Below are 26,418 nucleotides of genomic sequence, written 5' to 3' on the forward strand. Positions count from 1 at the left end.
ATATGAGAAAGTGGGTCATAAAAATAAATAATGAATGTTATACTGTACTTCTCTTCACTTGAATGCTGTTTGTATGGCTCCCTTTCATGAACAAGCAATGCCACTACAATACTTTATTGCTTCTCTTCCCTTATATTGGTATACTTTGAGGCAGTGTCCATGTAGTACCCATAGTACTGCCTTGAACGGAGGCTGGACCATGTGACCTGCTGGGCTATCACTGTATGTAGCTTTCTGCACCAGAAGAAACAATGGGTCTCATTCACAATTTTTTTTTAAAAAGAATGATTTTTTACTTTTGTTCTTAAAAATGTTCCCACGAAAAAACAGTATGGCATTCATGGCACATGGTGCAGACCTTTGTTTTTGTCCATATCCCAGGTGTATGAGACGGTGAATGCTGACTGTTTGCAAATTGTATGCGTAATGTGATTAGGATAAGGAAACAGCCATGAACAAAGACAGATAAGAAAGAAAAAAAAAGGATGCCGAAATGTTCTTTGAAATGTTTAAAAACAGATATACTGGTCCTAAACCTTTGCTTTAAATGTTTTTTGTGTTAAATGAACACATGCACTGATGTATATGGGAATATATGAGTTAGGTTGAAAAAAATCCGTGAACAAATTTATCTAATATAACTGAATGCAAAATAATTCCTCCATATAAAAAAATTATAAATGACATTTTATTGTAGGAATAAGCAACTGGCACATAAAATCGTTCCTTCAAACGTTTGTTTATTTCACAATGCTTTCCTGTAGACTTTAGTCTCTTTTTATTTTTTTATTACCACTTTGGTCATTATAACGGAGTATTCGCTTTGTTTCAGGCAAAATATAAAATAAATTCTCATATGTTCCTTGTATAGACAACCCAGTGATGACAGTGGAGGCTTCTCAGCCATTCCAGAAAAGGCGCTTTGTTTTTCACGGAACTGGAAGGGGCGATTGGGAACGTTTCATAACGGAATTTACCATTTAAAACACCCCCCTCTCGTCAGTGAAACATTCTGTGCCTCCCCGTCTTTACCACACTGCTTGGTTGAATCCAAAGCAGAACATCATGGCGATTGATGGTAAGTAGGCCAATAACGGTCTCCTCTTCTCGTTTATAACTTCTGCTACAAATTTCATAAAGGTGCACTTTGAAATGATAGCTACGGGACGAAAATATATTCAATGACTGGATTATGGATGTTTTAGACTTTTTATTTTTGTTTTTCAGATAAAAGTTTTGGTCGCTTGTAGTACCTTTTTTCCTGGGTATGAGACGGTGAATGGACTGTAATCCCTGAGCTCGGCTGTTGCAAAGCTTTACGCTTCATGTTATGCGAACAATTCGTTGCGGTTCTGAAAGAACAGCTCCCGAAATCTTGCTAACACTTCGTGTTACGTTTCCTCCAGAAATTCACGAGTTGTGTAAATCGAAGCATGTGTTCATTGATGCAACCTGTGTCCAAGCACAGAGAGAGGCGTTTTTTTAATGAATACTTGCAAATGGAAAATTGGCTTGTTTACTGCTATATATGAAAGAATCAGTCCAATACGTAAGAACTTTTATTGTGAAAAAATTGTCAGAAAAACATGAAAAAGTCCGGAAGAGAGAGCACGCAAAATATTACTGTACACTGCGAACGGGCTGCTAAGCCATTGTATTTCATAATCAGTCCTGTTACACGATATGCTATTGATCGTCATTCTAAAGGTAATTAAAAAGTTTGAATTTGCATGTCTTGCATGTATTGGCAAGAATTAGTCAGATACAATCTTGCAAAGATAACGACGTGTATTTTAGCGCGTTCTTCAGTAATGCACTATGCTTCACTGACGTTTAATTAACTTGGCTTATGGCAGATGCTGGTACACAGAAACCCTTACGGGCATTATAGAAGCCTCAATATGACTGTCTCTCTGTAAATAATACAATTTATGTTCTGTAAACGCCACTTTGCGGGGCATTTTCGAATTCCAGCTTAATTCCCTTAAATCTATAAACTAATTGTGTAATCATAAATCCTTATGATCCCTGTGCGATTGTTGAGATTTGTTTAGCCAAACACGCGGGCTGTTGAGACTTGATTTGGGAACAGGAGGTAATCACAATTTTTAATTCTTCAAAATTTTTGCCCCCCCCCCCCCCCCCCCACGCATTCACCCACGAGGACAGAGATTCGACACAGAATTACCCTAAGAATTAATCTAAAACTTGGATGGCTTTTATAATTATCCAAAAGGTAGTTTGCTGCTCTGTACCCTAGAATGTAACGTCACCATATCATGTGAGCGTCCAAGCGAGTGTTCGAGGTGGTAGAGTTCCGTTCCCTCAGTTGTAAAACGGTCCATCTGGCCGCGCTGTATTTAGTTAATTATATATTTATTTTGTTGGTCTTTTGCTTGTGTATTTAAATGATAAAATGGCTGCTTCTCATTCCTACGATGTTGAGCATCTCAACATACTAAACTGTGTCATAACAATCTATATTATCTATGTGTTACAGACTTAGAAGGTGAGGGATACATTGATGTAATAACTGTGTGTGTGTGTGCGCGCGCGTGTTTGTGCATGTGGGTGTGTGTGAGAGCTTGTGTGTGTGTGTGTGTGTGCTTGTGTGCATGTGTGTGTGTGTCTGTGTGTGTGCGTGTGTGCATGCGTGTGTGTGTTTGTGTGTATGTGTATGTGCGTTTAAAGTGCATCATTGCAGTCTCCTCCATATTGCTTTTATATGAAAAGATTTTGCTGGGCTGTATAAAATATTGATACCTCTGGTTGCTATTTTCTTTTTTGCTTTTTTGGTCTTGCTTCAAGAATTTTGTGTCACGCAAGAATAAAACATTGTGTCCGGGAAAGATGAGATGCTGAAAGCAAGAGACAGAAATGTGCTGTTCATTAATTAACAGAACTATTGAATATATTGCCATTTTGGGCAACCTTAATGTTCTGATAAATGTTTCATGATTACTGTGTTTTGCCAAATTTTAAGAATTTTGTTATGAAACAGGGTTCCAATGAAAGTGATTGTTTTGAAAGCTGGGACTTTTGAAAGCTGTTTCTTCTGTCTTTTTGTGCTGGTCATTTGATTAGATACTGTCATAAAATTTGGCTTTTGGGATAAATGACGACAATAGGCATGAAAAATACAATTAAAGTAAGCTTTTATTCTTTGATCGCACATATGATAATGTCCTCGCTACACTACACATGTTTGCTAGTTCCCTTTTTTTAATGTGGCAATGTTATAAATGGAAAAAATATGCATAGAGTACATGTGCTACAGCTATATTCAAAACTGTGTTCAGCATGGACTCTATGCTGTTTGTGTCGGTGAGTGCTGTGGCATTGTAAAAATCCACACTGTGGAGACTGTTGTAGATGATTGAAACAGTGTGGCGTGTTGCCAAGAGTAGCCACTTGCCAGGTGTTGACATAATAAAAATATACACAGAGCGAAAACTGGCCCCTTGGCCATTTTATTCCTCTTTCTGGGTCAAAAAAAGAACAGGAAATAAACAAGAAATGACTGTAAAATTACCCCCAATTTAGGGGGAGAGGACAGAAATGTGCAGGTTATTAAAATTAACAAACACACAGCAAGTTTGGGTTAGTCTCTCTCTACAAAGGAACTTATAAAGGATGTGGTGTAGGCCACTGATGGCTGATTACACATCAGCCCTACATGTGTGGGCTCTGTGGGTGAGATGGCTGCTGTCCGTGGTCCTGGAGCTCCCCACAGGCGTTTGAGTGACAGCAGGGCAGTCTCCATTCTCTGATATGGCTTCATGTTCTTACCTGAAACCTGGGAGACCTTCGGACACCTGCAGAACCATCCCCACCCCCCCCAGTGCTACAGGCAGAGACATTCATGAGCCCGTATGGCAACTAGAGGTGTTATCTATTCACGCAAGTGTGTCTTCTTCACACGTTTCCCAGGGAGTCTGTGAAATTATGGCGTCTGTCTGGAAAGCATTGTCTTTAGTTGGTGCCCTCCATCTCCTGTTCATTTCTGAATAAAATGTCGCCAGTACTTAAAATTTTTTTTTTTTTTTCTGGTTTCAAAGAATTTCTGGCTAGTGGCATTCGGCATACGTGACCCTTTTAAGGAATGAGAGAAAATTTGACCAGAAAAGATCAGCCTTGGAGCAAAACTGGCACTTTGAGAGTTTGGAGCTCAGACGCATTAGAGTGGGTTGAGTAGAAGGTTTGGGCGCATTTACGAGGCGATAAAACTTGCTTGAAATGCTAGTGCATGAAAAAATGCATGAAATGGATGGTAGAGCTTCCTTCTAATACACAAACACGTGACTCACTCACTCATTCACTCACTCACTCACTCACTCACTCACTCACTCACTCATGGTGCTGCTGGGTTCATTTTTACCTGATAATCAATTGAATTGATTGATAGACTTGTGTCTCTGATTGGCCAAAAGTTTCCACTTATCTGGTGAGAGAGATAGACAGCGAGAGAGAGATTGAATAGAGGAGGAAGAGATAATGAATATGGGAGAGAGACAGAGACTGAGAGAGAGAGAGAGAGAGATAGACAGACAGAGAGACAGAGAAAGAGATAGAACAGGCGATAGAGAAAGAGGTGGGATGTAGAGCCATGCAGCAGCTCCAGCATACTGATTTTCTTTAAACAAATTAACTGCCCATCTTCAGAAAGTACTATAGGAGCACGAGAGTTGGCTGTGGAAGCATATTATCATTATCACAAGTGCTGATGAGATTTTTTGGTTTTTACTTCAACACTGTTCTCCTTGGTAATTGCCTCCTTCGGCAATGCGAATGCCTGTCACGTTTGTTTGAACCTGAAGTGAAAATTAAATTTTTCTAATGACGAATTTCTGTTCTTTTTTATTGTTGTTGTTGTTGTTGTTGTTATTTTGTTTGTCTTTTCCGTCTCTAATTAGCAGGTTTCAGTATGTGTCCCTACCTCCATCCCCACGTACAGACAGGTAGTCCAAGGTTCTAACATTCTGGGCTCACATCTGTATACCATTGCCCAGGGGTTTTCAGGCTTTTAAGTTTAAGTTTGATTTTAAGTTATGCTTTCTTGACCTCGCGGGCTAATGCATCCTCTGCATTTGACCCATCCTAGCTACTTAGGAGCAGTGGGCAGCCACAGTGCAGCGCCCGGGGACCAACTCCAGTTCTGAGGTCAGTGCCTTTGGCCAAAGGCCTGACACACTTGTCTTTTTCTGATCCAGGGAACGCCCACCCAGGCTCAAAAGCATCCAGGGGACCATTAAAAATTGGTATATTTTAAAAAGGTTTTATTTTTTGAAATATTTTCCCGAATCTGTATCTACTCATTCGCATATCAGGTCTGGTCCAGGGTCCCCGTACAATATCTTTGAGTGCCCACAGGGGGTCCGCGGGCCCCAGATTGAAAACCCGGGCTGCAGCTGACAAAAATCCGCAAATGACAGAGGGCTGGTGGGAGAGTGATCTGGCAACCACGGTGAATGTCTCTCAGGGGTCGTAAATATTTTATACACTGCTGGCGCGACGCCAAGGTAATCAATTTCGGCAATGATTCTATCGGACGCATATTAAAATATAATAAAACACTTCTGGTACAAGCAAAAACAAACCAAAAAAAAAAAAGCTAAACAAAAAAGAAAAAAACTGTGCACTTGTATGCACTATGAGTTTGAAGGCCACGATCTGTAAATACTGAAGCTTGTAAAAAGTTAATAGATTTGGAGAACATAACAAGCATGAGCACATAAATGAAAGTTTTTTTTTTTTTTCACTTTAATGCACAGTTCGTTTTTGTCTTTGTGGGGGTTGGCTAGTTGCCTTCAGGTGCACTGAAACAGATGAAGCAGTTGTGGGCATTTCATGGGGGTGGCGGGGGGTTGTGTGTGAGTGTGTAGAAATGCGATAAAAGCCTTCAAACTGCTCTTTATGAACGCTGCAATCTAACAGTGCTAACAATGGCAGTGATGAGTTTATCCTTTTAGCACTCTCTCTCTCTCTTACCCACTCTCTCCATCCGTAGCCTACTGATCTCTCTCTAATTTTTGGAATCGCGTATTGTGGTCACGTCCAGCCCCAACCGCGCATTTGCGAAGGAGACAATGGCTTTGTGTGTGGGTCATTATACCGCTCTACTCCGAGTAGCAGGCACGTCACACCTGTGCTATCGATTCCTGGGATCAATCATGGTTTCTGTCAGGTGGACTCATCCGAGAGGAACAGATGCATCAATTTATTCCCCCCACTTTCATCCTTCATCAGCACATTCTCTCTCTCTCTCTCTCTCTCTCTCTCTCTCTCTCTCTCTCTCTCTCTCTCTCTCTCTCTCTCTCTCTCTATCTTTCTCTCTCTCTCTCTCTCTCTCTCTCTTCAGAGGATTGTGGGAGTCAAAACTTCCCTCGGTTCTCCACGCGCAGCAACCAGGACACGCGCAGTCCGCCCAATCACAATGCACTCATGTGTTCATGTTGTAGGCATACAAGTTTGGAGCCTCCACAGGTTCTGCTGGTTGTTATTCAGCACTTAATCAGTCAGTTGAAACAGCTGATTACACAGACTGTGCAAACCAGCAGACTTATGGACCGGGCTCTCCAGGACCAGGGTCAAGCAGCCATGCTATAGAGCTTATAATAACCGATACATTTAGGCTTTGATTCAACCAACATTTTCCATAAACTTTGATTTACCAATAAATGCTTTTTTTGCACAGTTTACTGAGATTATATTGGTGGTCCTTAACTCTCCAAGCTGTGTTTGTTTAGAAAGACTCAATACTTTCATATAATTGTAAGTACAAGTATAAGATGTGAGCAAATGTGAGCAAAAACTTATACTTTTTTCTTGCAAACACTGAATAATGTAACTCAGACATGTGACATGGAGAAGTCTGTTTCCTTGAGTTGTGTCATGTTTGGCTGTGATGTCACAGCAGTCAGTGGAAGCTTGTGTGACCGTGCGGTTCTGATTACCTGCCAGCCTGTGCTGATTCCTAAACTGCGTCTGTTTCCTGGAGCTCTGTCATGTTTGACTGTGACGTCACAGCAGTCAGTGGAAGCATGCATGACTGTGCTGTTCTGATTGCATGCCAGCCTGTGCTGATTCATGCTTGTGTGCTCCTGTATGGAGATACAGTGGGCACTGCTTGCTGAGGCAATTGCTCATGTGTTTGTGTGTGTGTGGGTGTGTATGTGTGAGTTTATGGCCCTGTATTTGTGTGTGTGTGTTTGTGTGTGTGTGTCTTTATGCCCCTGTGTCTGTGTGTGTTTGTGTGTGTGTGTGTATGCCCCTGTGTGTGTGTATGTGTGTGTTCATGAGTAGGTGTGTGTGTGTGCATTTATTCCCCTGTGTCTGTGTGTATTTCTTGGTAACTGAAGTAGTGTGAGCTCCCCACAGCTATGTGTGTCTAGGTTCTACTCCTCTGAGGGCAGTAGACTGGGGGGTATGAGCTGGGAGTGGGGGAGGTTGTAAGGAGAGGAGAAAAAGCATACTACTGCTCCAGAGCTGCCACACCCACACCCACAACCACACCCACTCCCACACCCTTACTTAAAACCACAGCCACACCCACACCCACAACCATACCCAGACCCAGAACCACAGCCACACCCACACCCAGACCCAAAACCACAGCTACACCCACAACCACAACCACACTCACACCTAAGACCACAACCACACCCAAAACCTCAGCCACGCCCACGTCCTCTCCACACCCCCCTGGCAGTGGCTGTGGTTCAGCAGCCTTAAGCCTGCTTTTACAGCTATATATATACACACACAACCGCGCACTCACCCTGCACCTGTTGCCATAGAATCACTCCCAGCATAAAGCTCTTTACCGTTGCATTGTGAAGGGGCTCGGCAAACTCGCTGTAATTGGCTCTCCGGTGGGGAAAGTCACAACAGTGAGTGGGTGGAGGAAAAAAAAAATTGGTGGAACCGTTGATTTCGTTGAACCTGGCTTGGAAACATTTTGTTGAACGTGTGTATCCTTTGCAGTAGGTCCAAACACTTTTTTTCCCTTTTATTTTTTATTTTTTGATTGCGGTTTTTTTTCTTTCTGCTGTAGATATACTGTATGGCTGGTTGACCTCTCAGGCATGTCATCATCGTTTGAGGACGCTTTGTGTCATCTTACCTGTTCATCTCATGCTGTAGAGTCTCTCACACCTTCACCTTCGGTCAGTCGGAATAATACACACTAACTACGCTCCACACTCAACGTGTTTTGCTTTATAATGACAAGGCTGAAAGTTCAAACGTCTCGGTTTTTGTGCACTGTTTGAAAAGAGCTGTCCTTCAGCTTGCCCATCAGTTGCTCTCATTCAAGGGTAGTTTGTGTGGGTTCACCAGTAAGGGTAGAGTTGGTTTCCATGGTGCTCCCTGTTGTCGAGGTGAGTAATAACTGAAGTAACAAGGACTACTTGTCATTCTACAACAGCAATCTTGAACATTGCTTGTATATGCCACTTATTTTTCCCCTTTGACCTCCATGTCACTACAACACAGTCATATTACGTGACAGCACACCCGTCGCCTATAGTAGTAGTAGTTTGATTGCAGTGCAATCAAAAAAAAAAACCCTGTTTTTCTTTGGCAATGTGCAGTGTCACAAAAACAACATAGTTCACAAGTTGATCCTGCTGAAATGGCTCAAGCCGGACTTGCACCCGGAGCCCCCAGGAGTCCTCCAGGTTGTTTGTTGGAGGACAGGAGCCAGCTGTTGCCTTCCTGGGTAATTGGTGTCCTTGCCGCAGTGTCACCGGTTGGGCTAACAGAGTCTCAGTGTCCCGTCATATCCACTGTCAGAGCCTGAACTTGGGGGGGGGGGGGGGGGGGGGGGGGCACAAGTGAGAGAGGGAAACCAAACTCACTTGTGTTCTTCAGCCAAAAGGGGATGTTTGGGCTTTATCTGGAAATATCTGGCAACCAAATGCCATTTTTTTAAAAATCCAGTCTCTCCCTTTTTCCCCTCTCAACTTGCCAGCATGGTATTATTACTTGCTCACAAGTTGTCCAGCGAGTAACATTTTGGGAGGATGTTGGGCTTAACGCCAAAAAGAAAAGAGATATTGTTTTTGCGGTGTTTGTTTTTCAATTTTCGAGACAAGACAGCACAAACGTTCTTTACTTGTTTTTTTTGTTTTTTTGTCTTTACAGAAAGGTTAAACATGCTCTTCCATTTACGCAGGCAAGGAAGGTTTTGAGATGGAGTTGTGCGTTTGGTTAGAAATAAACCCTTTTAGGTATGAGGTCACAAATATGTGATTTGGAAGTTCCTAACTGATGTATCACTTGTGATTGGTGATTGAAAGCTGTGGAGTTCTGGAACACCGACTTAAAAAACATTCCAAAAAACATACTCTTCAAAGGGTTAAAGGAAATTTGCTTGCAATAAATGGCCTACAGTACTGGAGGTGGTTTGCTTGCAATAAATGGCCTACAGTACTGGAGGTGGTTTGCTCACCACACAATCCCATGGGCCTGTATTTTTCCTAACTTTGACTTACAGGTGAACACAAGCATTACACTGGTTCTTCACAAACTCAGTCTGCTGATGTTAGTTTCAGTGAGCGCTGCGGTCACTAAACTGTGTTTGTGGGGAAAGGAATAACTGCTTTTAATTGTTAGTTAAGACTAAGGACAGATGTCGATTGAATTCTGTCCACAGATCCCTTGTGTATGAATGGCAATACATGGCCACTCAACAGTATTTCATCCAGTTAAGGACTTTAAATGCGGCTGAGAAAAAAAGTTTTTAATTTTGCACATTTTGGCCTTTACTTAAAATGTACTAATGCCTTGATGACATCAATGGAGGCCTGACAAACTAACCTTAATTATCTCTGTCAGTAAACATTAATGCAATGGTCTTACAGCCATTTACATTTCCTCTCGTCAGAGGGAAAGCAAAATGAGATAGAAGTTGTCTTGTTTTTTTTTTTTTTAATGTACATAAATACACACACAGCTTTATGGCAAATACATGAACTATTCTTGGCGCAGTGTGTGCGGGCTCTCTCATGTTTAATCGGTTGTGCTTGCCGTAGGAAAGGCTCCTTGCAAATGACTGAAGTTTCTAATTATAGTATGATGTATCAGGTTGTTAATGATATGCCTGTGTGTGAGAAGATGTCGTGCTGAGCAGCCGAACGATTTCATTTCAGACAGATTTCTGACAGTGTCTCCTCAGTGCTCAAACGACTCTAACAGACGTAGAGGAGCTGGTAGAATTAGATGTTCCGGATCATTCTGCGGCCATTTTGAGAGAAGGTGCGGTCATCTGTTTTTCATTGCGCCCCTTTGCACCCTGGGAAGCCAGAAGGAGTCCAGATGTCAGGGTCTCACATAAATCAGCGAAGATCTGTGTAGATTTGTAATGCCTTTCATCATCAGGAGAAATGGTTTGAGAAATGGCTTCCTGTATGGTTGGCTTTGAGGGGAGGGGTCCTGTATCATTGTCTTTGAGGGGACAATGTATGGTTGCCTTTGGTGGGGGGGTGGTGCGATTGTTTCTGTAAGAATGTGTCATTTGGTTTCCAGTTCTATCCCTCTGTCTCTCGTTCCGTTGCTGTCCATCTCTCAGTGAAATTTGTCAGCAAGCTTGTCAATAACAGATGTTATGAGAATAACTCAATAGCCAATTAACGCTCCTCAAACAGACTTGAAATAGAAAGTCATAATTTAAAAAAATAGTTTTTATATATGTGTTTTTTTTTGCTCCATACGAAAAGAAAGTTGTTCAGGTTTATGACCCCAGCACTCCGCTTTGTTTGGAAAATGCATCACACAAGTTTTTTTTTTCTTTTCTTGCAGATTATCCATTGTTACTTTCAAAGAGCTTCAATTGTTATGTACTTGAAATTGAAAACCGTGCTTGAAGTTGAAATTGTGCGTGTGCATGGAGGTGTGCTGTGGTTGGAGTGGGGGGGGGGTAGGGGGGTGGAGGCTACACCTATCACCTTCTGAGTGTTTGTGTCATGGCTCCTCGGGCCTGTATAAGCAGAGGGGGGGGGGGGGGGGGGGGGGGGGGGGGGGGGGGGGGGGGGGCGGGAGGGGGCAGGGGGTGTGTCTGTCCCTTGGCCCTTGTTGGCTGTTGGCCTATGTAAGCAGATTAAATGTGATGTCCCGTACCTGAAGGACCCCGCAGTGAGACTGGTGATGGAAGTATAGGGTGTGCCTGTGGTGTGCCTGAATAAAATGTATGGGAGGATTTGAAACATCGATTCTACGATCCCAGGATAAATGTTTTTGCTAAATGTACAGCGCACTGCATAGATCTGTGTGTGTGCATGCGTGAGTGTGCATGTGTGTGTTGCCTCTCACCAAGAGAATAAACCTAGACGTTAATTATGATAAATTAATAAATGAAAATCTTTACGATCCATGCAAAATAACTGTCCCTCTGTGTCTATACCAACAGTATTTCAGCAGCAGATGGGATCTCAGTCACACACACGTTTTTGTCTAAGAAACATGAGCAGGCTGACCACAGAAATCTGATGATGTGCATCAGTAAAGGAGTCTTGTTTACAGTATGCTAGGTTGTAGAATGCATTTATGCTTGTCACTTCATCTTCTCTCTGCTTGAACGTGGCAAGCAAGAGCAAAACAGATGCTTGTTCAGAACCACCGATGCGTTTTAATAACATATGTCTGTTAGCCCGTGAGATCAACGAGAGAAAAAAACCTCTGAAATTTTCTTATTTTATTTCATTTTTTTCTGAGGAATCAGAAAAGGAATTAGGCCTATGCTTTGGTATGTTGTATTGATGGGAGTGTGAATGTGTTTGTGCTTCATGAATTAATGAGTTTTAATGGGGAAATGAAGCACAGAGATGCTGATGTCACATATCGATTGACTCTAATAATAGAGTGTTCATTGGGTCTAATAATAGAGTGTCGACTGACTCTAATAATAGAGTGTTCATTGGGTCTAATAATAGAGTGTTCATTGGGTCTAATAATAGAGTGTTCATTGGGTCTAATAATAGAGTGTCGACTGACACTAATAATAGAGTGTTGATTGTCTCTAATAATGGAGTGTTGATTGGCTATAATAAGAGTGTTGATTGGTTCTGGCTCTAATAATAGAGTGTTGATTGGCTCTAATAATAGAGTTTTTATTGGCTCTAATAATAGAGTGTTGATTGGCTCTAATAATGGAGTGTTGATTGGCTATAATAAGAGTGTTGATTGGTTCTGGCTCTAATAATAGAGTGTTGATTGGCTCTAATAATAGAGTTTTTATTGGCTCTAATAATAGAGTGTTGATTGGCTCTAATAATGGAGTGTTGATTGGCTATAATAAGAGTGTTGATTGGTTCTGGCTCTAATAATAGAGTGTTGATTGGCTCTAATAATAGAGTTCTGATTGGTTCTAATAATAGCAGGTTGATTGGTTCTAATAATAGTGTTTGTGTGTCAATAATAGAGTGCCGATTAGCTCTAATAATAGAATGTTTATTGGCTCTAATAATAGAGTGCTGTTTGGTTCTAATAATAGAATGTTGATTGGATATAATGAGAGTGTTAATTGGATCTAATAATAAACTGTTGGCTCTATTACCACGTATGTGAAATGTGGCATGTTAAAGGAATGAGAATTACACACGCACACACACTTCACTTGCACATACACACACACACACACACACACGTGTGCATTTGCACACATGCACACATGTGCACACACAAGCTACCTTGCTCTTATTACGTATATACTACACTAACATTTACATAACCTACAGTTTTACTCCTGTTACAGAACCAGATATGTCGTGTTGACTCATAAACTCATAAACTCCAAAAACAAACAATGCTCAGCGGTCGATAGAATGGGGTCACTTTTCAATGCATTTTCTTCTTTTCGTGTTATACGCAGACCTCGAACGTGAGCCAAGATGCCCCCCTTTTCACTCACAGCAAAATAAACGCGGTAATTACAGACATTCGCCCGCCCCCATTAGACTTGTGGACGGGACATTAGACGTCAGCGTTAATAGGGTACACAAATCTGTCCCCTCAGAGTAACTGCCTCCTCTTTAGCCCAAATCGCCTTTGCGTGTCGCTTAAAATGACCAATCATTAGCAAACGTACAGGTACGCCCACAAGTATTCACTCGCTAATGACGTTCATTCCCTCTGTTATGATCATTTAGAAAAGATCCACCAGTCAACCTATCAGTTAATCAAAGGTGCTGCATAAATCCATTGGTATTGATTTGTATTAATTCTGTGGGAACATTTTTACCAACTGATTCGCTGGTTTCGCCCATTTTTTTTAAAAGTCATGTTTGTCTATGTTTGCAGTATACAGTGTTTCGCTCTTTTGCAGAGTAAAATGCTCAGTGATAATTAAACTCTCAAAAAGTAGATTTTACTCTAATAGAGCCCATGTGGCCCCTTTTGGGCTTTATTGCACATGTAAACTCTGGTAGAGTTGAATTAAAACAGTATATTTTTCTGTGTATTTTACCCTTTTCAGAACAAGCATTATTTCGGCTCTTTTTTTACTGTGACACTGTGTTGTTTCTTTGCATCATGGGTGTTTTTGCTCTTTGGGAATCCTTCCCCTGTTCCAGCGCTGCTCAGTCCATCTGCAGTCCATCCGTTCTCCTCGTCTCCCTTCCCGACAGGATCTGAATTTGATTAAGGCCCAAGGTTGCCATATGACTTCCTGAGAAACCGGTACTCATCCTGGCGGTGGCCAGATCCACCACAAAAACCCCCCTCTCGAGGGGGGAATGGAGGAGCACCCATGTGTTTGACTGTGACTTGTCATCTCTGCACTCCTCCCTTGTTTCTGTACCTCCTCCATTCAAGAGGAGGAGAGGAGGTGTCGGTGCGATTGACTGTGACTCCTCTCTCTACAGTACTCCCTAGTTTCTGCACCTCCTCCATTCGGGAGGAGCAGAGGAGGTGCCTGTGCGATTGACTGTGACTCCTCTCTCTGCACGCCTCCCTTGTTACTGTACCTCCTCCATTCAGGAGGAGCAGAGGAGGTGCCTGTGCGATTGACTGTGACTCCTCTCTCTGCACGCCTCCCTTGTTACTGTACCTCCTCCATTCAGGAGGAGCAGAGGAGGTGCCTGTGCGATTGACTGTGACTCCCCTCTCTGCACGCCTCCCTTGTTACTGTACCTCCTCCATTCAGGAGGAGCAGAGGAGGTGCCTGTGCGATTGACTGTGACTCCCTTCTCTGCACGCTTCCCTTGTTACTGTACCTCCTCCATTCAGGAGGAGCAGAGGAGGTGCCCGTGCGATTGACTGTGACTCCCCTCTCTGCACGCTTCCCTTGTTACTGTACCTCCTCCATTCAGGAGGAGCAGAGGAGGTGCCTGTGCGATTGACTGTGACTCCCCTCTCTGCACCTCCTCCATGCAGGAGGAGGAGAGGCAGCGCCCGTGCGTTTGAACGCCGCTCCTCTTTCTTGTACCCCGCCCTCGTTTCTTTAGCCGCTCGCTGCGCAAACTTCTTGCTCGACAAGGTTGCTCTCAGACTGGCCCTGTGTCCTCTGAATTATTCACAGGTAGAAAGCAAACAGAACACGCGGTTTAAAAAAAAAAAGCCTGGCTGTTTGCTCGCGTTGGCTCTGCTGTTCTCCTGATGTGTTCCGGGTCTTTCCGCGGTCAGGGTCGTCCTGCAGGCAAACAGGCCCCTGCTTCCCAGGTCATGAGGCTGTGAAGGAAGGCTGTGTGCTGAAACGGTTTGGTTGTCAACAACAGACGACTGCTTTCCTTCCACTTTTATTCCTTTTTACTCTGTGTTTCTGTGCCGGAGCCCGAACCTGATTGTTGCTTCTGCAACCAGTTCCATCCATTTTCATAGTTTATTTAAAAGGTTCCAGAGGATGGGCAGGTGGGGGGGTGGGGGGGTGTGGGGAGTTACACCCCCCCAACCCCACTGGTTGGTCACCTGATGTAAGAGTGACAGTGGAATGTATATTCATACGGCACACACCTAAACAGCGCCACTGATTTGATTGCTGCCCGTGTCTCTGGCTCGAATGGTGTTTCCCTAATGTGTTAATGCACCTTTTGCAAGCTGCTTTGGCTAAAAGCATCTGCCAGGCGCCCAAATTGTAAGTTCTAAATTGTGACCTAGATATTCAGATTAGGGGACACCCACCCATATTGCACGCAGAATATCTTGCTTCATTTTGTTTGGTTATTTTACGCACATTCACTTTTTAGTCCTGTGTCTTTCAGAGTTTGGAGAGCAGAGCACAGATGACTCCATTGAAACGCACATCCTGAAACACACACACACACACAGGAAAAAAAAGACACAAACGGAGAGTGAAAGAAGGAGGAAGAAATAGAGGCCTTCCTCGTGACTCTGTGACCGGGAGGATGTCAGAGGAGGCCGCCATTTATGTCAGGGCTGGGAAGCGGTGGCTTCATCCCCTAATTGGGTCCGGCTGAGCTCTCGAGCTTCTCGGAGCGCGCTAATGAAACACTAGCCTTCAAAGACCAGGTGAACCCAGAACCCTGTGCTCCTCAAGATTCTATTCTCATCCCCGTGTTCTTTTTTTTTTTTTTTTTTTTTTTTAACACGGTCGATACACCAGCTGCTTCCTGTCTCTGGTGTATTCGCTCCAAAAAAGGGCACCTCTAATTTCTTTCTTTATTTTATTTTTTTCATCTTTTCAAATCAATAGCTTATCACTCCTTTTAGTTTTATGGGATCATAATTGGACCTGGTAATGAATAGCGATTTCCCTCTGCAAAAGAAACACGATACGATGGGTTCGGCTGGACCAAAACGTATCCCAGACGGTCGGACGGCTCTTCGATGCGTAATTTAATTAGCCAGACGAGCACTATTCAACGCTTCTAAACAGCCAAAGATAATGTAACGGCTAAGCTGTAAAAAGTCATGACTAATTAAAAATGCCATTCTTTGTCTCCTATTTTTTGTGAGGTAAATTACCGATGAAAAATGCCATTCTTTGTCTCTTTTTTGTGAGTTAAAATTAATCAGCTAATAAAGCCTTTTTTGCCTTGGCTTTGTATTTGCTATTAGCAAATGGTTCAAGCAGTAGAGCATGTGACCGTGTTACTTCACTGTTTCTTCCAAACTTTCCCTGACCTGCCAGCCTGATGTCCTTACTTTACAGAAGGTAGTGGAGATTCCTTAAAAAAAAGAACAAAAAACAGAATTGGGACAGGCTGAAAATACAAGCTCCCAGACTCCTGTAGGGACACAGGACCTCAGTTTGTCTTCATGTTGCCATACTGTAGGTGCCCCAGACTTTTCAGACTGTTTCTGCCCACAGTTTTAGCAGACTGGGGTGCCTGCGACAGTACAGGAGAACAAGCCAGAAACCCCCTTCCTGTCTTCATTTAGCACTGTGATTCATCTGATATTGTATTCTCTCTAATCAGTGTAGGTGGCTTGCAAAGCACAGTTGACCCTTTGAAGAGTGGGCTTTTCTGTGATGTTTTCTCAGAATTCTAAGTGAGTGTTCTAGAACTCATTGCTTTCTGTTGCCAGTAGTGATAGTTACATCAGCATTAGAATGTTCATTTAAGAGCATTCTGCTCACATAATCGTGATCTCACACCGCAAAGGGTTAATGACAATAAGTGTAGTGCCTAGAGTAATATATCTACGTGTCAGGCTTAAAAAAAAAAACATTGTGTAACAACTAATTGACGCTAGTTGAATCCTTCCACAAACCCTCAGCTGTCATTCTGATTGGTTCAGACATGTCACATGAGGACCCTGGGCCAGGTGAGGTGAGTTAACTGTGTAACTGCTTTAACTGCACAGTCAAGTACTGAGTAACATTGTGCTCTTTAGCACCGGGTATATGGAGCCCTGCTACATACTCTGCACTGCCGTAGGCAGCAGTGATGATGACATAGCTGTTTATGTCATATTTTCATCTCCTGTTCTGTATGCATGTGCATATAGAAGACGGTCCTGTAGCCCTTGCTGACAATTTGATAAATGTTTTATATTCTTTATGTCATTATGAACTGGTAGGTATATTTCCTCACACATAAATAAAATGTTTTTAAGTACATTCCACACTTGTTTATATCCTTCAGTAGATTTATTTTTCTACTCTGAATATAAATCATGCGTAAAGTAGTGAATACATTAAGGAATAACTGTGGAACTGAAGTGGCGTCCTGGGATCTCAGACTGGCATGTTAGACTACTGTTTACAGCTTATTCGTCTGGCAAACTGGCTTTAGTGTCTTAGAAGAAACATAAAAATTAATGAAGAAGGATGGGTACTCTGAGCAGTTGTTCTATGAAGGAGACAGCGTTCCAGGGTGTGGATGAGCTCCACAGTCTCGTACCCACATCCCAGCAGGGAGTTGCAGACTTGTCGGTACTGTAGGACAGGGATGGAGGAATCCAATGACCGTGTTTTAATGCCCCCCCCCCCCCCCCCCCCCCCCCCACACACACACACACACACTACACCCCCACACCCATGTTGACTGGGCGGCCACCGTCTTCCCCTGACTCATGCATATGAGAGATCGGCATGTGGGCTGTACACACAAACACACACACACTAAATTTACCCTGCCCGATATCTGTCATCTGCTCTATAATTTCCTCTCTATTTCAGTGTCTCAGCGTTGGTCCTGTAACGGGGCAGAGTTGCCTGTCAAAGCTCTCTGCGCTTTTTTGGCACTCAACGCAGGCTGGTGTACACTGGCTTGATTACAGATGCTGTTCGCTATGGTGGCCAAGAAGGACCGTTCCATTCCATAATTAAACATACAGCTTTTTTATTTTATTTTTTATTACGTGGACTGTGTGTGAAATTGCAGCTGACTCTCAGCATCCAGACCTGCGCACAGGTGAGCTCTCCTGCGCTCTCTGAGGTCTCACGGGCCAACAACCTGGTGCTAAGTGTACATCGTCGTCATTCATACGGTCCCCACGGCGACCTGACGCCATGTCGGGGGCCAGGGGCCGGTGACTCGACCCCGCTCCCCTGCGTCACCGCGTTCTGCCGCGGAGTTCCCATCGGCCTCCTCTCCCGCCGACCGGAGTCGGAGAGTGACAGCCGGCACGATGCCCTCGTGCTCGACGCCGATGCGCTCAGGTTACACTGAGTGTTCGGGGAGCCGAACTTCCACAGAGGGAGTCACGGCTGTCTGTCAGGCTCCTCGGGGGCCTCACGGGCGAAGGGTCCGTTCCGCCGAACGCATCACCTGTCACCTGGCCGGGCCGTCGTCGCGGAGACGGCAGAGGTGTCCCCTTTCGTTTCAGTCCGTCACGCCTGCCTGTCAGGGCCCCGCCTGCTCTCTTCTTACCCAGCCGGGGCACCTCTGTGTTCCCCTCTGATTTTCGGGGATAAGAAGGGGAGGTGACTGACCCCTTCAGCGGACATAATGGAAAAATCCTGTCGGTTCCTCTGAACACCAGGATATCTGTTACTCGCTCCCTCTCTCTCTCTCTCTCTCTCTCTCTCTCTATCTCCTTCTCTCTCTCTCCCTCTCTCTCTCTCTCTCTCTGTCTCTCCCCATCACTCTCTCTCTCTCTCTCTCTCTCTCTCTCGCTCTCTCGGGAGCACAAGGGCAGTTACAATTACCAGCCATATTAACACTTTAACTCGCGTGTCAGGTGTAAACCAAGATGGCCCAGGGCGGGGGGTGGGGGGGGAGCTCTTGTCCAAAGCGGGGGCCTGTGTCTAAAGTAGCAGAGACCTGTTAGAGCTCTTTACAGGGGTCATGCTGTCCTTCCAGGCAGAGTGGAGAGGTACCGCGTTACACATACAGGGTAAAGTGAGCCATGCCATAGCAGTCTGTGCCACTGGCTGCGTATAATTGCATATAGTATAACGTATATCAGGTGTATAAAGTATATCAGGTGAATGGGAAGGGGAGCCTCCCTGGATAAAGGGCTCGTCCGAAACCTTTGATTGTACGTTGCATAATTAACCCTTTCAATAGTAGGTCTCTTAGAATATTCATTCTTTTTTTTTCAGTGTTCTAGAACTCAATTGTTCCATTCAATTACCAGCAGCGATTGTTACATCAGCATTAGAATGTTCAGTTCATCATATATTTGTGATGTCACACCTTTAACGGGTTAAACACAGCTAACATTTGTTTTTTTTTTTTGTTTTTTTAAAGCACTCCAGAAGAGTCATTTTATAAAAGTTTTAGTAGGCAGATGAGGACCGGGATGGTGGGGCCGTTTCTGGTGCTCACGGTCCGCTCATGCGCTCAATTATTATTTTTTGAGAGTCTCTCATTCTCAAAATAGCGGCGCTGTTCTTTTAGCGTTACGCGGCTTGTGAACAAAGCTCTGCAGCTGCAGGGCGGGGATGTTGAAGAAGGGCAGTGCGACCAAACTGAAGACCAAACTGTACAAAGCTAAAATATAATCGTTCCTTAGCTTTCTCTGCCCGGAGAGATGCGACAGATAAGACCCTGAGGTGAACTTCGTAACACAGGAAGTTCTGAAGGGGGAATGAATATGATTTACAAAATACCACAGAATGCATCCCAAGGTCTCACAGGATAAGCTTTAAATGTGCCATAGTTTATCTACCAATGGAAAACAATCCAAATCCCATTCATTTAGTTTCAAGGTGATGTAATTGCAGAACTGCCTGTCACTTTTTCAGAGAAATACATTTTTTTTTTAATGTAAAAAAAAGATTAAGATACACTATCACAAATGTACTAACGGAAAACCTTCTTAAATGGATGTCATTGTGAAACGTGAAACATTTTTTTTTTATGTGTTTTTTTTTTTTGGTGGAAGAGCCAGTCTGGAATCTTTCCCGACAGAAGCTGACAGCAGCCTTTGCTCAGCCTCGTGTGACACTTCCCGGCGGAGGAGGTGTCTGCTTCTCCAAGTGTCTGATTGCGTCTGCTCAGGCCTCGCGGCTGTTAAACAGAATGAGTCTGCCTTTTTCCCCCTCCCTCCCTCCTCCAGGAGCGTCTGTTCCGCGAGCGGTCTCTGGAGAGTCGGGCGCGCGCGAGACCGTTCTCCGCCGTGTCATTAGGGTTGGCGCTATCGGGGACCGATTACTTTCGGTCGCGCGCTCCCCTTGCTGACGGAAAGCACCTGCAAATCGCTCACGCGGCTTTTAGAATTCGCGGCGATGCTGTCAGGACTCTATTACCGCGTTCGTTCCGCTGTGTTGGGCGCACAAGCTAAAAAAAAAGAAAAAACGCGCACGCTAAAGACCGCATTTAAATACATATTTGAGCTGGTTTTAAAGCTTTGGAGAATGGGTAGCTGACTCAAGAAGTTGACAGAAATGCAAACTGTATTAGGGTTGAAACCAAGTTCAGGCGTTGCAGAATTTGCCTACCTGCACACGTGGGGCATCTTACCTCTTTTTTTAGCAGTAAAATAAAAATGAAATATATTTGCTATTTAAAGCAAAGCTGTAAAAAATAGAAACTGAGATTCAGCAAAGCGTGGCTCAGCTTCTCTGCTGGTTCTGGTCCAGACCCAGGCTGAGATATTTATATAAGGACACGGGCAGACGCTGGAGCATAACCAGGACCTAAAAAAAAAAATACAGAGGTCAGCGGACTCCGAGATGAACTGCAACTGTTGTTCTCACGAAAGAACGAGATTAAATATAGGCTTTGGAAATGGACATAAATACCAAGGACATAAATGACCCTGGCGACCTCAATGGCAGTTATGGCCCTGAGCAAACCTACAGCCTCTCAATGCCCTCCCCTCTGTGCCCTTGGCCATAATGTAATATTTACACTGGTACAGTGACTTGCAGGAAAGTAAAATGAACTTTCACCGACACACAGAGAACATGGGTAAAAAAATAAACAAAAAAATAAGGTAAAATGGGCTGCATTTATATAGTGCTTTTATGCAAAGCGCTTTACAATTGATGCCTCACACTCACCAGAGCAATTAGGGGTTAGGTGTCTTGCTCAGGGACACTTTGGCAAGCCCAGGGCGGGGGATCGAACCGGCAGCCCTCCGACTGCCCGACAACCGCTCTTACCTCCTGAGCTATGTCGCCCCTACTTCCCAGTACTTTTTGAAATCATTTTTGTATGCGGAGCGTACAGGGTTGGCAGCCGCCATTAAAATCGTTTCTTTTCCCCTCTCCAGCGGCTGTTCTAAAACAATCCCTACATGCACCTGGAGTTTCAGGCAAGATTCCTCAATCGCAGAGCGACAGATCTCGACAGACGTCCACAATGGACACAGACGATTGTATACCCTTTTTTAGTCGGTCAGTTCCAACTCTTACGACAGGGCCCTGGTGCCAGGCGTCATGCCAGGGCTGCTGTTCAGCTGGCTGCTCCATCTTATGAACCCGTGCCTTGGCCAGACCTCCAGTCTATTTGCAAGTGATGCAAGCCAGAAGAGGTTAGAAATCTGTGGGAAATTTAGGGAGCTACTTGTCTGCATCTTTTATCTATTTTACATAACTTTTGATTTGGTGGTGTTTTTTTTTGCGGTGCACAGACCTGCTCTGCTATAGCATGAAACAAACATGCCATAGTTTCACTTCAGGGCGTAGAAGTCGATCCCAGAGATTTTAAACACCGGCACCACTGTATTTTTAACCTAATCTCCTTCTTAATGGTGCAGATCAATACTATGTGTGTACACAGTGGATGTAATTGAGCGAGATCCATTTGTAAACAAAGATGAGAACACTTTCTTTTTTATGAGAAACATAGATCGATAGACAGGATATTGCACCTGCTACAGCGTCTGTGATAAAAAGTGATACAGTGAGGTTATTGCCTTGTAAATAATTCTCTGAACCAGTGGTTGTCAGCCCTGATCGTAGACAGCCGCTGGGTCTGGGTCTTTGTTGTTGCTCTGTATTTATTTTAATCAATTGAAGCAGTTTATTGCACATTTAACTGACCTCGCTTGCTGTCTTCGGCCTGAATTGTTTGTCAAATTATTGATTAGTGACAGCTAAAAGCAGCAGACCCTGCAATCCTCCAGGGTCAGGGTTGAGAACCTCCGCTCTAAACTGGGTCTGATACATGATGTTGTGAGTTTTGACATGGTTCTTTCCTTTGCTTGTCTTGCTTGGTGTTATGATAAGGTGATTGAGGTGATTGTAGTGACTGTGAACAAGTCATGTGGCTTGTTTTGTGTCCTTTGTGTGAGTCTTCTGGGCAAAACAGTGACAGGCTGCATGAGTACAAATACGTTCAGCATGTTTTTCATCAGAAAGTTGTATCTTATTTAGAAGATTCTGCATTGGTTTCCAGGTATAAAAAAACAGATATTCATTCAGTAGACTGGTATAGGATATAGATGACATAGAATAAGATGTAGATTCGACGCATAAATTCTGTTACTACTGAGTCTCCCTTTTTTGATATCCTGTGCCCCTTTAATTGGATGAGAAAGCTTATTGAACCAACAGTATCGACTTTCAGGAAAAAAAGAAAAACTGTCACTGTCATGTCACAATAGGATTATGCAACACTACGGCCAATCAAAAGCAGGTCATGTAACCTTACTGAAATCCATATGATTACACCAATAGAATCAGCCTATTTGACATTCCCTACCGACCCTATAAGGTTGTTCCTTATAGCAGAGCAGGATTTTTGCCCACAGCTACAAATACATCCAATGACAACTGTATGTTAGATTTGTTCCATTCCAAAAAAAATCTGGACAATAAATTTTATGGTGGTATTGATCAATATGCCTGCATTGTTTCCACACTTTCTTAGATAAAATTTAAAGCCGGATCACAAAAGATATTTGCAGCAGAAACCACTGTTTTTGCCAGAGAGCCCCAGGCGCCTCACAGTGACATCCAGAGCCGCCCCTGAACTTTCGGGGGCCCTACTCAAAATCTTCTTTCAGGGATTGCGATCATGGACTCAGGGGGGGAAGGGAGGGCGTGTGGGGGCGGATGATTTTGATAGCGGAACATGCCGGACGCAAGGGAGAGGCCACTGTTCTGTCAGGGCCCCTAAAAAACTTTCCTGTTTTCACCGCCCTTATGCGCGGGCCCGGCTACATCCCGCCATTTTCCGCAGAAGTGCCGCAGTTTACGACGCCCCGTTATCTCTCCGTGGCGGTAATTTAGCGAGGAGCGGGAGGAACTAATTACACGGGCTGGCTCAGCACACCGGGGAGAGGAAGCTCCTGTAAACGTGACACGATAAAACACGCGTGTTTACTCTATGATGCATCGCAGTGACACGATAAAACACGCGTTTACTCTATGGTGCATCGCAGTGACACGATAAAACACGCGTTTGCTCTATGGTACATCGCAGTGACACGATAAAACACGCGTTTGCTCTATGGTACATCGCCCGCCTCAAGAGGAAAATGAACGAGCTCTCGTTTTACGGCGTACGCTTGCTAAATTTACCCGATTCTGTGCAAGCCGGCTGTAATCGTCCGCTGATAGCGCAGTTAAATGTGAGGGATTCATTGCGCTGATGAACACTTTAGGGGAAGATACATAATTTTATGGCGAGGAACTATATTCTTTTAGTACCTCTGCAGCTTCTGTATTGTCTCATGGGGTGAAGATTGTCACTTAATAGCCTTTTGGGTGGCATTATGGTAGTGTGTGTGTGTCTCTCTGTGTGTGTGTGTGTGTGTGTGTGTGTGTTCACGTTCACGTTCACTTTCAAAGCTACAGTACATAAAGCGAAATCCTGCCTCATTGCCCAAATGCGTAATTTGTAGCTTTATTTATTTATTATATGTTTACCAATATTCAAGGTTAATACACTAAAAATAGCCTGTAGTAGAAGCATAGACTCTGGGGATTTTCAAGACTAGGCTTAACACGGCGTTAGATACTGTCTAGTCTGTAGGTAATCAGAGCACTATTTTAGTCAGGAAAATGGCGAGCATTATTGGGCTGAATGGCCTGTTCTCGTCTTTTATGTTATGTTGTGTTGTGTCATGTTATGCTTTATGTCATGTTGTGCTGTGTTGTGTTATGTTATGCTTTATGTTATGTTGTGCTGTGTTATGTTATGTTCTATGTCATGTCATGTCATGTCATGTCATGTCATGTTATGTTATGTTATGTTATGTTATAAGCTACCATTTGTAGCCAACAAGGGGTCCCCAGATCTCTGGGTCCCCAAGCAACAGTGTGGTCGCTGTATCCGCCTGTGTGGATTCAAATCTCTGGGTCCCCTAGCAACAGCGCGGTCGCCGTGTCCGCCTGTGTTGATTCAAATCTCTGGGTCCCCTAGCAACAGCGCGGTCGCTGTGTCCGCCTGTGTTGATTCAAATCTCTGGGTCCCCTAGCAACAGCGTGGTCGCTGTGTCCGCCTGTGTGGATTCAAATCTCTGGGTCCCCTAGCAACAGCGTGGTCGCTGTGTCCGCCTGTGTGGATTCAAATCTCTGGGTCCCCTAGCAACAGCGTGGTCGCTGTGTCCGCCTGTGTGGATTCAAATCTCTGGGTCCCCTGGCAACAGCGCGGTTGCCGTGTCCGCCTGTGTGGATTCAAATCTCTGGGTCCCCTGGCAACAGCGTGGTCGCCGTGTCCGCCTGTGTTGATTCAAATCTCTGGGTCCCCTAGCAACAGCGCGGTCGCTGTGTCCGCCTGTGTTGATTCAAATCTCTGGGTCCCCTAGCAACAGCGCGGTCGCCGTGTCCGCCTGTGTGGACTCGGTGCTCAGGGTGGAGAGCGGCGGCTCTGGCTGTCAGGTCCCTAGCACCAACAGACACAATTTCACACCTCGTCAGTGTTCATTAAACGCGCCCGGAAATTAATCCTGTGGCTCATCCGTCCTGCGGTCATTAGGGAAGTCAGTTATAACAACGCGGATTACCTTTTATTATCCCCGCTTGTAAAATAAATAAATAAATATAAAGTAGCCGTTCTGCGTCTCACTGACGTCTTCATGGCCAGTATTTGATTTTGGTTTTGTTTAGATGTCATTAAGAATTAAACTGAAGGTGATCAAATATTAATTATAAATCTATTAAACAGTCTGGCAACTGTGAGATTGGCGAACTTAACTTGTTCAGTTGACACCGTATGTCTGCAATGCACATTTGTGTACAAATATATACTGTAACTATTAATCTGGGGATGTGCTTCCTCTGATTAACATTATTCAAAGCATTATAAATGAAGGCCTTTGGATTTGAGCTTCTGTGGAATTTGATTGGATTGGGGAGAATTTAATAGGATTTGGGGCAATTTGATTGGATGGGTGTAGAGTCTTCCTGCTCAGAGTTGGAGGAACGGAAGTGGCTGGTGTGTCTGTGGTCCGTCCGTCTGTGGTCTGTCTCATCCAACCAGGAAGCTCCGGTCGAGTCTTGTCCTTTTAAGTCTGTTTTTTAATCTTTTTTTTTTAAAGCTGTCTCTGTGTTGGCCTGTCGTTTGTCCCGTCGCCGTCAGTGTCCTTGTCATTAAAGGTGCGTTTTCTCTGCAGGTGGTGAGCGTAACTGTGGAGTGCATGAGCTCATCTGTATCCGAAAAGGTAAGAGGTGCAGTGTGACCCCCCCCCCCCCCCTTTCCCCTTTCCCCTTTCCACCGACCCCATCCCGCACTGCTTTGTTATGGCTTCTGGTCCTTGCCGGAATCTTACAGACCTGCGTGAAGCAGGACTTTTCTCTATTCATTTCAACATTCCTACGCCATGCTTGCGCTGTGTGTGTGTGTGTGTGTGTGTGTGTGTGAGTGAGCGGTGTGTGTGAGTGAGACAGCGCATGTGTGTGTGTGTGAGTACGTCAGTGTACGTGTGTGTGTGTGTGTGTGTGTGAGTGAATCAGCACACGTGTGAGTGTGTGTTTGTGAGTGAGCGGTGTGTGTGAGTGAGACAGCGCACGTGTGTGTGTGTGTGTGTGTGTGTAAGTGTATGTGTGTGTGTGAGTAAGTCAGTGTACGTGTGAGTGTGTGTTTGTGAGTGAGCGGTGTGTGTGAGTGAGACAGCTCACGTGTGTGTGTGTGTGTGTGTGTGTGTGGCGCTCCGTGGGGATGTATGACAGGGGTGGTTGGAGCACGGGCAGTGGGTCTGTAATGGGTCTCTGTTCGCCTCATTAGCTCTGTGTGTGAGCTACCAGCACGCCGCTACCGCTAACACCACCACGACTCCCCTGCTTTCTGTTTACCGCCCGAGCAGCAACAGGGCCACTAGGGCCCCAGCGACAGGGCCGCTCAAGCCCCAGCGACAGGGCCTCCGTCCCCAGCGACCCGACCCCCAGCGTACCCGCCTGTGTTTACACCACGCGCCTGAGCCGCCTGTGTTTACACCACGCGCCTGAGCTGCCTGTGTTTACACCACGCGCCTGAGCCGCCTGTGTTCACGACCGTTTCTCAACTCCTTAAAAGTCAAGTCAAATCAATGTCAAAAACCCAGACGTCACAGCGCATTGGTTATCGTGATTATCGTGACATATGGTATATTGTGACATATTGTGGAGGTCCTTCGTGTGGACCCACCCTGGAAGTCTGACATTTTTAGTCACAGTTGCATTGAGAGCAGTTGATAATAATA

General features: G+C 44.5%; 1 protein-coding gene across 1 annotated transcript in view; it reads left to right on the forward strand.

The window, feature by feature from the left end:
- The first annotated feature begins 1,106 nt into the window (after positions 1 to 1,106).
- The window catches only part of LOC118210280 (synaptotagmin-14-like), a 72,407-nt gene continuing 47,095 nt past the window's right edge, over positions 1,107 to 26,418 (forward strand). Inside the window, 2 exon segments of the mRNA XM_035386330.1 lie at positions 1,107 to 1,707; positions 25,354 to 25,401. Coding sequence (XP_035242221.1) covers positions 1,587 to 1,707; positions 25,354 to 25,401 — 169 coding nt within the window. The 5' untranslated portion in view covers positions 1,107 to 1,586.

The sequence above is a fragment of the Anguilla anguilla genome, chromosome 1 (assembly GCF_013347855.1).
Source record: "Anguilla anguilla isolate fAngAng1 chromosome 1, fAngAng1.pri, whole genome shotgun sequence".
Lineage (NCBI taxonomy): Eukaryota > Metazoa > Chordata > Actinopteri > Anguilliformes > Anguillidae > Anguilla > Anguilla anguilla.